The sequence below is a fragment of the Pollachius pollachius genome (assembly GCF_949987615.1).
Source record: "Pollachius pollachius genome assembly, chromosome: 1".
Taxonomy (NCBI): domain Eukaryota; kingdom Metazoa; phylum Chordata; class Actinopteri; order Gadiformes; family Gadidae; genus Pollachius; species Pollachius pollachius.
Window position 1 is genome coordinate 45,077,668 of NC_136934.1, and position 12,767 is coordinate 45,090,434.

General features: G+C 43.7%; 1 protein-coding gene across 1 annotated transcript in view; it reads left to right on the top strand.

The window, feature by feature from the left end:
- Positions 1 to 12,767, top strand: part of col14a1a (collagen, type XIV, alpha 1a) — a 104,578-nt gene that overhangs the window by 64,267 nt on the left and 27,544 nt on the right. The window contains exons 28-34 of the mRNA XM_079758318.1: positions 768 to 911; positions 1,728 to 1,892; positions 2,152 to 2,190; positions 2,598 to 2,736; positions 4,150 to 4,292; positions 4,569 to 4,678; positions 10,881 to 11,039. Of these exons, the coding sequence (XP_079614444.1) occupies positions 768 to 911; positions 1,728 to 1,892; positions 2,152 to 2,190; positions 2,598 to 2,736; positions 4,150 to 4,292; positions 4,569 to 4,678; positions 10,881 to 11,039 (899 nt within the window). The remainder of the gene's footprint in view (positions 1 to 767; positions 912 to 1,727; positions 1,893 to 2,151; positions 2,191 to 2,597; positions 2,737 to 4,149; positions 4,293 to 4,568; positions 4,679 to 10,880; positions 11,040 to 12,767) is intronic.

Here is a 12,767-nt window from a genome sequence, read left to right on the forward strand (position 1 = left end):
CTGAGAGTTTTCTACTTTTACTTTATGGGACAAAACATACGTTACCAGATTATCGTGTTCATGTGCAGCAGTAGTTTGACGCAGTCGGCACAGTCAGCCACGCACAGTGTCTAAAGAATCCTGTTATTATATAAAAAAGATAAACGAATGCATTATACTTGAATGACTTGGCAGGGTGGAATAGTTCGCTGCAACGTGACAAACAGCAAAGATGATGTCACGTAACGATGACCGATTTTGACCCCTATTATGTTTGCACAGGATAGCCAAGGAGGGTGAGAGTTTGTCTAAATGCAGAGGAGGGAGGTAAAAACGTCTGAGGCTGCGCTTCAAAGTTCCCCCATCCCAAGAGAACTGCGTCTGAGTCTGGCTTGGGAATCCTTCCATTCATGATAACGGCATACTCTACACACACATAAAATAAAATAGGGAGGTCTGTACTACAGCGGTTATTTCTGCTCTGGAAGCAACTACAAAGTGTGTGTGTGTGTGGGGGGGGGGGGGGGGGGGGGGGGGGGGGAGATGTCTGTTGGGACCCAGATCTTAACACATGAATCTTATAAGCGGCTTTACAAAAGATCCTGGCCTATTTAACACAAAACATCTGTATCTCCTACACACGAGGGAGGGACAACATGTCGAGCGATGTAACTTTATAAGCGTCAGTGTGCCTCTGTTCCTTGTAGATGTTGGCATATCGTTTGTTCCATGATATAAATGGTGGTCCTCTGTTGTTTTCCCCCCCGTCATTGAACCCCCTCTCCCAGGCCGTGCCATCAAGCATGTCAAGGAGTCCATCTTCACCCCAGAAGGAGGTGCGAGGAGGGGGGTCCCCAAGGTGCTGGTGGTCCTGACCGACGGCCGTTCCCAGGACGACGTCAACACCATCTCCAAGGAGATGCAGGTGGAAGGTGTGTGGGTCGGGGCGGCAGCGTTTCAGGAGGTAGAGCGGGTCGACTGGCGAGTTCGACCCCTGGCCGTGAGTGAGCGTCGAAGTGTCCCTGGGCACCTGACCTACCCCTAGCGTCTCCTGAAGAGCTCCATGTCGCCTTTCATGGCTGGCCCCGCCGTCGGCGTGTGAATGTGTGTATGAATGTGTTTATGAATGGTTGAATGTTAGACCATCCGCCCCCCAGGGAATGTCCCCTGATAGGAATGTTGATTTGGAAATGCAGGATGTAATGTGTAATGTGTTTAAACATTAAACATCGGTGAGTAAACCCCAGTTTGAGAAGGAGAACTTCCGCCTATGTGTTTCAAAAGTGTGATCTGAGAAGTGAATAGGAAACCAGCACTCTGGAAAACCTTTTTTATGCTAGAATTGGCCGATTTATTTGCTTTTAAAGAGAATTTCCCGCTTTAACAAATTTATTCATTTTATTCTAAATAACAAAAAAAAAATATTCATCCACACTTCATGAGACACAACCGGAACCATTTTAAACTGAAAAAATTGATTATGGGATTTATTTACCCTTTCAGAAGAAATCAAACTCTATGAGAATGACATTGAGGGACGGTTTGAGAATCCCTTTGAGTAAATATTGACTTTTAAAACAAAGTCAAGGCTGAAATACAAAGGCCATCTTCTTGCAGCACTAACAACTTAAAGTGACACCAGAAAAGTTTCAACGTATTCCCTTTGAGCTGCTTTAATTATTAGCCGTTCTCCATTTTGTCTTTATTTGGAAGCATGACCTTTCTTTGATTGTTGTTCCCGTTGCCAGGTTACATCATCTTCGCCATCGGCTTTGCGGACGCAGACTACGGAGAGCTGGTGAACATCGCCAGCAAGCCCAGCGACAGACACGTCTTCTTCGTGGATGACCTGGACGCTGTGAAGAAGATCGAGGAGCAGCTCATCACTTTTGTCTGCGAGGCCGCCACAGCCAGTGAGTCGATGAATGCTGTATTTAACGGGGATAGGAGGAGGTTTCATTAGAGTGAGAAAAGGTACGACGGCTAAAGGTTGAATTGTAGTTAGATCTTGAAGGTCAGGCACCGCATGTCGATGAACCTCCTTCGTATTAATAGCACTGTGGCTGCTGGGAAAAAAAGGGATGCATAACTCGCGCAAAAGTGAACTTTGATCGTGCTGAAGGGATGCCCGCACTAACAGAAACAACGAATTTTGAATCTTTTGTCTTCCAGCTTGTCCTTCGGTTCTGATGAGTGGGAACACCATGGCAGGTAAACAACATTATAGAAGTTCTCAATCTCTTATTTCTAGAATGGATCTTGCATCTTCATTGGTGAATGCACTCATGATGAGTCGTAATGGACGAAAGCAACAGCCGAATGAATGTATTGTAATGTACTGTAAAACAGTGGCCTTCTAAAGATCCACGTTGATGTGAGTCAAGGTCCTCATCATAATTGGGATCTCACGCTGATGGCTTAGTTGTGTATGATGATGATGAGGATGAGGATGATCATGATCATGATAAAGATGGTGAATATGTCAACGATGAATATGAAAATGATGAAGGTGGTGACTTATGATGATGACGACGCAGACAACGTCAATGATGATGAGTATGAGGACGATGACGGAGGCTGACGAAGCCATAACCATGCGTGTTGTGTGCTGGCTGCAGGTTTCCGCATGATGGAGAAGTTCGGCCTGGTGGAGAAGGAGTACGGCGCCGTACCGGGGGTGTCTCTGGAGCCCGGCTCCTTCAACAGCTTCCCCTGCTACCGACTGCACAGAGACGCCCTGGTGTCCCAGCCCACCAAGTAAGACGTTCTACTGAACCGAACCAGTCAGTCAGGAGATGACTCAGTGAGTCAGCTGAGCCTCAAGCAAACAGTCAGTCAGTCACTCAGTCTGTCATTCAGTGAATCATTCAGTGTGTTTGTCAGTTAGTTAGTTAGTTGAAACATCAAACGCTTTTATAAAGAGAAATTGTTGGGCATATTGTTGCATAAAATCACTCCGTTCCAGTCTCACATCCAAGGCCATGTTCCCGTTGGTGTCTTTTCATTAGTTTGAAGAGTTATTTTTAGCCTAGTGTGGATCCACCCCATTTCCCTACAAAGAAAGCAGTCCCTTGATAGGGATTGGCTACATGTTTGCCACGGGCAGGACCCAACCACAAGCCTACTTTCAATTAGCAGCCAGAGATCTGCTACACTTGGTTCCTGCAAACGTTACATTACTGCCAACCAAAATATCATTTTTGGACTTTGCCACTCTGCACCACCCTGCTGTAGCCAATGTGCACGAAATTGGATCTGTCCTCAGCGCATTACCCGCCGTTGGTTGTGGGGTACATGTTTAAGGGCTGTTGTTTGATGAATCAAGTAGGAAATCAGGCTTGAAGTCCCATTCATAACAGGGAGGGGGTATGCTTTCCATCTTGAGTTGTTTTAAGGTACCGTCGGTAATACGCCAAGAAAAGGGAATATTCTCTGGTATGCTCTCAGCAGTATGGAGGCAGTGCCTCTTACCCAATAGGGGCTTGTGATAGACGCTGAGTGGAGCCGCTGTGATGCCTGAAGGTGATGGCCTTCATCATTCAGTGGATGTGACTGCGGCGAACCAGAGCCACAGTTGAATAAAACGTGCCACTATTTCAGTCTTTTTGGAATCACATCTGCTTTAGGTATTTACAATATCAAATATCGTATTTTCAAATCATGTGGATCTCATTTGTTCTCCGGTGGCAGCCGATGGGGGCTTTGAGGAGCTAATATGGCTTATTTATTATGGTGGAGAGCTGGCTGAATAGGGGTATTATTTACAATGTTGACAGAGATTAAGGGTCCTCAACAAGGACCCCGCCTTCACATTCCATGAAAAAGTTTTTACAAGTGGGCTGAGGTGCTTTGATATTTGAAGAATTTATATCGACTGTTGAGCTACAAAGACCCTGATGTGTGTGCTGTGTGTATGTGTGTGTGTGTCCGTGTGTCCTTGTGTGTGTGTGCGTGTGTGTGTGTGTGTGTGAGTGTGTGTTTGTGTGTGTGCGTGTGTGTGTCCATGTGTGTGTGTGTGTGTGTGTTTGTGTGTGTGCCTGTGTGTGTCCATTTGTCCGTGTGTGTGTGTGTCCGTGTGCGTGTGTGTGTGTGTCCATATGTCCGTGTGTGTGTGTGTGTGTGCGTGTGTGTGTGTGTGTGTGTGTGTGTGTGTGTGTGTGCGTGTGCCAGGTATCTCCATCCAGAGGGCTTGCCATCTGATTACACCATCTCAATGATTCTTCGCCTGCTCCCTGAGACGCCACAGGAGCCCTTTGCATTGTGGGAAATCCTCAACAAGGAGAAGGAGCCATTGGTGGGACTCATTCTGGACAGTGAGTACTTCTGACCACGCCCCTGAGATCCAGAGTTTATTAGCTAACTTTGAGATATACATTAATAATCTTTTTGACATCATCTTGCAAATACACTGCCAATGTAAGCAAGATGTCAAGATTATTAATGTACATCTCAAAGTGAGCTAGGGTGTCCTGTATACATCCCTCTGTAATATTCGGTTGTTATTTTACGTCTTCGCATCCTGTCATCCATCATTTTAAACAGAGAAAACTAAACTCCTCTCTTACACTTTGGTCCTCTCCTCGCCCCAGACTCTGAGAAGACCCTGACCTTCTTCAACTACGACTACAAAGGAGACTTCCAGACGGTCACTTTTGAAGGACCTGAAATCAGGAAGCTCTTCCATGGCAGCTTCCACAAGGTTGGTTCCTCCGTCTCGTTCACAGCAGGCCGTTATACCAGTCAAAGTCGCTGTGCTCCACAATCCAATCCAGCAAGTATGTTTCAGGGCTATGGGAGAATGACACGTTGACAAGTCTGTATTACATTTCATAATCTGTGATAATACCCAGGCATTCACATATACACCAGACTATACCCAGATATAGCCTGGTATATACTCAGGTATAGCGTGGGGATGGAAAACCACTTTAAAAAATATATCTTTTCATAAGCAGTTTCTCTATGCCGCATTTCAATTGAAGAAAACTAGTGAATATTAAAAAAAATAATAATATTAGGGAACATTGTGAATCACTGTAGTGAATCATCTCTAATAACTCCTTAGTGATAACTTCTAAGTCATATGTCGGCTCCGATTTTGAAACTTAGCAAACCAACCAATCATCAACAAGTAGTCACTTCAATGGTATTGCAGAGGGAAAATTCCTTCTTTTAAAAAGCCAAAATTATACCAAAAGATTCAGAACAAGTTTTCTTTACCACATCTGTAACAGTCAATTACGCTGTCAGCGGTGTTCAAGAGCCACACTCCAGTCTATACTCATTCTCATAAACGTCATTAATTCTTTGTACCTGCTACACAGGTAATATTAGATCCTGCTATTATAGGCATCTCTCTGTCTTGCGTTTGCAGCTGTCATGAACACGTTTTTTTTATCAGACTCGATTTTTGTTTGCGATGCGGAGGAGCGCATTGTTCTTCATCCCAGAATGACAGGAGTTATTCTCGCATGAATACCTGATTGTCTCTTTCTTGGACTGCATATCAAACCCAGCACATGTGTTTCTAGAAGCGCAGGCCTGCACCAAATCAGCGCCTAGCTGGGTAGCTAGCTGAGTCGTGCTACTTGTTGAATCCAGATGGCTGACTAAAAATACCGGGAACTAGACCTTAACATTCTGAACATAGAAGCACTCTTCACGCTGCAACTTTACTTTATATTTAGTTTCTCAAAGTTATATGTCTATGTGTTCTGAAAGTAGGAGATGAGCTATTGCACCTTCGCGCTCGTGAATTATTATGACCACGCTTGTAGATGAGGTGGCGGATATCGGTTTACTTTGGGATTAGTGGCCAAGAGCCGATGTGTAATCCATGTGTAGACTAAACTATGTCCCATGGTGAAAAATCAGAAGAGAAGTAACCCCAGATGTATTTTAAATATGCTATCCTTTGGGGTTACAGAGGGTTGAAGATTGTTTATCTGTCTGTACTTGGCTATTACTGTCTTAACTCCTTTTGAGTTGTGATGTATGATTTTTGAATACAGATCTTAAAGGATTATTTTGGTATTTTTCAAACTGGACCCTAGTTTCCCATCCTTTTGGATATAAGTGACCAATGCGTATAACTATTTTTTTAATGATCAAGTATTTAGCGAAAGTTTAGCTTCAACCCTATTCGGTAATAACCCTCTATGCCTGAATATCGTCTTAAGGCGCTTGTTTTAGACCAGGGTCAGATTATTATTCATTGTGTCTGACAAAATCAGGATTTTGCAGGAGAAATACACGTTTTTGTTTTTTTTACCTTTCTTGTGATTCATAATTTCTGTCTGTTATTGTGTCTAACCAAGACTTGCTGAAGGAGAAGTCTCGCTCAGAGATCTCCAGAGTTGAGTTGTTGCAGGAAATCTCCCTATTGTCATTACTCAACCCTCACTCCACCCAAATATTTTAAATAACCCCATGCTATGTTTTCTGTAGTCCAACACAATAAACTCTTGCCGGCACTTCTCCCTCCAAATCTCAATCATGTTTCAACCATTCTCTCCCTGCAGCGACTGCAACTCTCGCGAGATTTCAGAGAGAGGCTTCAAACCCTTCTCTTTAAGGATCTTTTCCATAATGTAGTCAGTAACTTATTATAACAACTTATAATAACAGCCATTTTTCAGCTGCTTAGATATTGCTGACTATGGAGGACTAGAAAAGATACACACACACACACACTCATAGAAGCACACACACATGCATACACAGACTCGCTCATGCATACACACATGCACAAACACACACATGCATATAGTTGAGTTTGAGAGAGATTGAGTGGGAGTGGGAGAGAGTGTGTGAGAGAGAGAGAGAGAGCGAGCGAGAGAGAGAGAGAGAGAGAGAGAGAGAGTGAGAGAGAGAGAGAGAGAGAGAGAGAGAGAGAGAGAGAGAGAGAGAGAGAGTGAGAGATGCCATTTTTTAATTGTTCAATTATGCAAGTAAGTGATTCATTTTTGCCCGTACTTGAGGGAGTTGGGATAAAGGAAACATGCTGAATCCACTTTTTTACTGCACCAATTTACTTATCTTCAAGTCCCATATTTTTTTCTCTCCTATCCTAGTGTATTTAATTCCTGTATATTGTATGGGCAAGGTTCCCAGAGATAACTTTTATCAGCAGACACATTTTTCTTTTCTTCTTTTGAGGGAAACTCTATAGTTTCACTTGTCCTTAAAATATTATGTTATCGCCTGAGCCTAACAATAAATCCACCCAGAGCTGAGCTCAAGTGGGTTATAATGCATAACAATGACATCACTCTGTTGTTCCAGTTGATATCGGATTAAGCTAATGCTATATGGAGTCAACTCAGTTCCTGTTTGCTTTATGTTATTCCTCACTCAAAATGCAATAGAGTGAAACTGCGAAACTAAATCAGTGCGATTTGGTCGCAAAGGGCGATTTTCCAAAAACACAATCCATAATGTTATTCAACTTTTTTATCCCTTGAAAAAATGATGACAAATAAACACAAGTTATAGATTTGATAAATGCACCTACAGCCAACAGACAAATAAATGAGAATCCAGAGATATGGTCTGTGGAGGCCGAGCAGATATATGAGAAACAATGTAGCTACTTTGTAATAAAGCTGATCCGATATGGACGTGTACAAACTAAATCACGGCCTGTCTGCGAGAAGGGAGAGCGAAAAGAGAGTGGAACTTGAGAAATTCCTGTGATATTCTGCCAGCATAGCAGGTGCTTATCTGTCATATTGTGCCTGGTTCAATAGTTTCACACTTCAACCTGTTTACTTGTATTAATACTGTATTAAAAATGGACTGATTGAGATTGCCACACCTGTTAAAACCGTGTGGGAAGCCTTGCTCACCCGCTTGTTTACTGGAGTACATCAGCATTTCATTGAGCTCCTTCACTTGACCCGAGGGCAGTAGGAGCGACATTATACTTTTAGCTTGGAGGCGCTCAAGTCGCCGTGGCCCGGGGTCCAGCTGTGTGTACTGGAAGGATCAATACGTTTAAGGGCCAAAGATGGAGAAGAAAAATACCTACTACTGTTTCTCTGAGCCTGCTAGCCAGAGGCTCCCTCCAGAGTGCGCGAGGAATGGGCTGGCAGTCCGTTTGGACTGAAGGGTGGAGCCTTGAATAACAAGCAAGGAGCGAACCCAGGAACAATAATCCTAAGGCATTTGTTGAGAACACAATAGGCATTCCTGCCTTTGTTTTCCTGACCTTTTTATAGGACGTTCCATTCCCTTTCCATTTGTTCCGCCACTTAGGTCGTGCGCCTTTAAAATGTAACCATTAAATGTCATGACAAGCGGGACAAATTGCTCTTGATTCTGTCTGGCTGATGAAACAAGAGCATCATGTGCACGTACGCAAACAAACAGGTTGAGAGAGCTGAACTGTATGCACACTCACACACACAGACAACCATGGCATGCAGAGCCAATGCCAGGCTTAGCCGTTTTTAAGCCACTTTTCCAGATGCCGGCAAAGGGGCATTTACATCATTGGAGGCCACATGGCTGTCGCTCCACTCAAATGAGTCTGCGTGTTTTCCTGTGTAGTTTGTCGATACTTTTAATGTCATGTTGAACATGTTCTGTGAGGTCGCAGTTTGTGTGTTTGTAGTAGACGTGTTTGTGTGTGTGTGTTTGTGTGTGTGTGCGTGTGAGTGTGTGTGTGTGTGTGTGTGTGTGTGTGTGTGTGTTGTGTGTTTTTGTGTGTACATGCATTAAAGGTCCCATGGCATGCCACCAGGTGTGGTATGATTAGCCGCTACAAGCCGTTTTGGAAATCTGCCTCTTATGACATCACAGGTGGGCGTGTCCACCTAGATGTGTGCTGGATAGATCAGTCTACCAGCATACCCAGCGGGCATGCCACCACACCTGGTGGCATGCCATAGGACCTTTAATCTATGTGTCGGATTTGTAGTATACGTGTTTGTGTGTTTTTGCTTGCATGTGTGTTTGTGTGTGTGTGTGCGTGCGTTTGTACATGCGTTTATGTATATGTCAGTGCGAGGTGTGAGGGAGGGATGGAAGCAAATGAGAGTGGATGCTGTCCAATTTAATTGAAAACATTTTGGTTTGTTGCTGCTTCATGACTACCAAATCAACATGGCTATTTAAATTTCATGGTTCAGAGCACTTGGCACCAATTTTCTCATTTGAGCATCAGAGGCATCCAACAATATAATTAGACTGGGCTCATTTTGTGCTTGACACCAATAGCCTTTCTTTGGTATTTTTGTCGATGTCTCGCTGTCTGGAAAATACATTTATTTTTGAAAATATATTAAAATACAGTATAGATATATTTGACCCAAGTTTGAAAAGGTTCGAGGCTTCTCCACCAAGACAGCATTAATATATATATATATATATATATATATACATATATATTATCAACCATCTAGTTGCCCTTTACAACAGCCTACCAAACTCATTTAAATATTCTACAGTTTCCTCAAAGACAGCAACAATGCTCTCAGTCATTCATCTCTAACGATATTACATCCGTTTTACAGAGAAGGTTATCAAGTGTCTCAAAACAAAGTATATAGTTATAGACAAAATGTGATCAGCGCATATAGGACTTTATAGAATATCAAGTAGATTATGTAAGGGATAATGTATAGAACGCCGGTCATTATCAGGACTATAAGCCCAGACAGCGAAGTGGTGTCTTGCTTCGCCCTGAAGGGGGTTATTTTCCCGATAATGACCGGCAGTGTTCTATACATTATCCCGCTTATTACACGGCTACTTGCCAAAAGGAAAAAATAACTTCCCATGGTGTGTCTTTTTACAATTACCATTCGTAGTGTTGATCAGCAGAGAAATAGTCAGCCAAAGACGTTGATGTCGCTTAGCAAACGAATACGCTCGGGTTGATAAGTTACCGGACTACTTGTGGAGTGATACCAAAGACGTGAATCAGAGGCAAAATATCAAATTTCTTTGACATCGGTCATTATATGCTTAGCAACGGTGAATTATCAAAAAAATATTCGCGGCCGGAGGTTTTGAAGGCCCATGCAAGTGAATGCAGCGTTCCACAGCATTGAGAAGAGCGTTTAATAAAGATAGTTACTAGTTACTTACTAGAGAAAGAAACTATATGTAGTTGTCTATAATATGTGTCCCAATTTTATCCTGCTGTGGATGCGTGGGTGTGCTTCTGTAAGCTATTTGTATAAACATGCCTCCTCCTGGTCTCCTCCTCTCTTCCTCTCCTCCTCTCTCCTCCTCCTCTCTCCTCCTCCTCTCACCTCTCCTCTCCTCCTCCTCTCTCCTCCTCTCCTCTCCTTCTCCTCTCCTCCTCCTTTCCTCCTCTCTCCTCTCCTCCTCCTCTCCTCCTCCTCTCTCCTCCTCTCCTCCTCCTCTCTCCTCCTCTCCTCCTCCTCTCTCCTCTCCTCCTCCTCTCCTCCTCCTCTCCTCCACTCTTCTCTTCTCTCCTCTCCTCCTCTCTCCTCCTCCTCTCTCCACTCCTCTCCTCTCCTCTCCTTCTCTTCTCCTCCTCCTCTCTCCTCTCCTCCTCCTCTCCTCCTCCTCTCTCCTCTCCTCCTCCTCTCCTCCTCCTCTCTCCTCTCCTCCTCCTCTCCTCTCCTCCTCCTCTCCTCCTCCTCTCTCCTCTCCTCCTCCTCTCCTCCACTCTTCTCTTCTCTCCTCTCCTCCTCTCTCCTCCTCCTCTCTCCACTCCTCTCCTCTCCTCTCCTTCTCTTCTCCTCCTCCTCTCCTCCTCCTCTCCTCCTCTCCTCCTCTCTCCTCTCCTCCTCTCCTCCTCCTCTCCTCCTCTCTCCTCCTCCTCTCCTCCTCTCCTCCTCTCCTCCTCCTCTCTCCTCTCCTCCTCCTCTCTCCTCCTCCTCTCCTCCTCTCCTCCTCCTCTCCTCCTCCCCTCCTCCTCCAAACAGCTCCATGTGACGGTGGGCAAGACGTCTGCGCGGTTGGTGCTGGATTGCTCCGTTGTGGGGGAGAAAGCCATCAGCGCATCGGGGAACATCACCATCGATGGCCTGGAGGTTCTCGGGAGGATGGTGCGGTTGCGTGGCACGCGAGAGAACTCTGCTCCGGTCAGTACACAGAGACACACACACGCACACATGCACGCACACAGACACACACACGCACACACACACACATGCACTCACGTACACGCACGCGCACACACACTCTCACAGACAGAGTCTTGAGTTACAGTTAGGGCTTCTTCAAAATGTGCCATTTTGTGGTTTTCTATGTTAGAAGTGATTGGCCAATTCTGTGAGGCTTTAAGTGCAACTTTTTATACCCTCAAAGTCACATCTGCTATTAGACGGACTCTGCCCTGCTTAGCAACCCACATGTTTTTTTACTCTCTGCATGTTTCTTAGGTTACCATCCAGTGAAAACATAGAAATATTAATATTTGCGTTATAATAAACCAGGGAGCTGTCAACCTATAAATTAAGCCCCCTAGATTTAAGGTAAAACTCAAATACAGATGCCCCTTGTTCAACCAAATATCGCATTTCATCCCTACTGTATGTTGACAAGGTGTTTGTTTAGCTTTTAAACATTATACTGGACTGTTGACTCACTCCTAAAAAGTCATCACAATAACAACCAAAGTTTCTTACCAATATATTCGGTAGTTTGAGTTGGTGAACTAAATGTTGAGGTGAACCCATTATACCCACAGTCTGAGCAAATTAGGAATTACAGGAAGTGAAATATTTTTCTTTGGTAAGATATCCCTGGTTGTTTTAGGACTGAGAGAACTGCTACTAGTCAAACACTTCCCTGAATTCGTCCAATATAAACCATATTCTGGAAAACATTGCCGTAGTTGTTTCAGCCATTCCTTCTAAAGGGAAATTGAAACAGTTTGACTGATACTTTCCTGCTTGCCAGTTTGAACTCTCCTGCAGATAATACTGTTGGATTTCATGTTTTTATTTTAGCCTCGATCATTGGTGCCTCTAAAATTGTTTAAAATGATTACATTCAGTAATTAAGGGTAAAGTTTTAATATGCCCTCTTTTTCTATCTTGTTAATGTCATCATTTATAGCTGTACGTTTATAGGAAGTCAGAACAAGTTTTTGTAACATTACAAGGTGATTTAATAGTATTACTGTCACGCCATCAGAAAGTCCATATGCTAAGGAGGTCTATAAAAAACCACCAATCCCGCTTACCCTAGCAAGGCTCCTCCCATCCAAAGGCTATATCTGGGAGAGGCTTTTGAAGGGCGGTAGCTATAAACCACTGGACCAATGGGAGGGATTTATATATTGTTATTGTTGTGAACATTCCAAATCTTGCCTATTGCGTCTTAAAGGCTCCGGATGTTATTAATTGAGTAAACCATAGCAGGAAAGAATACAATGCAACAGGTTTTTTTCAATACACTCTCGTGGCATGGAGTGAAGGAAGGTGCACTAAACTGGACACAAGGCTGTTAGTTTCACTTCATAGAACATATTTATTAATATAATACCAGTAGTATATTACAAGAGGTGCTTTTGAGTAGTGCTTTTCTTGACACAAATGTTGCATAAAATATGTAAAACTCTGATACTTATGTGCCAATGTACGTGCATTTCTTTTGCGGCAACAGGCCTAAATAGTGGACATGTATATCAGTCACAAGACAGTGTCTTTACTGCGCTGAATGCACATCACAGTTTCAGATTCGGATTTAGATCCCGTTATTGTCTATCAGGATTGACAGATCATTGTTTTTAGACGTGGCTCCGTAAGAGAAAAAGACATTTGAATAAAGTGAGTTGTGTGATTAGGGTTCCTACCCTTGTCGTT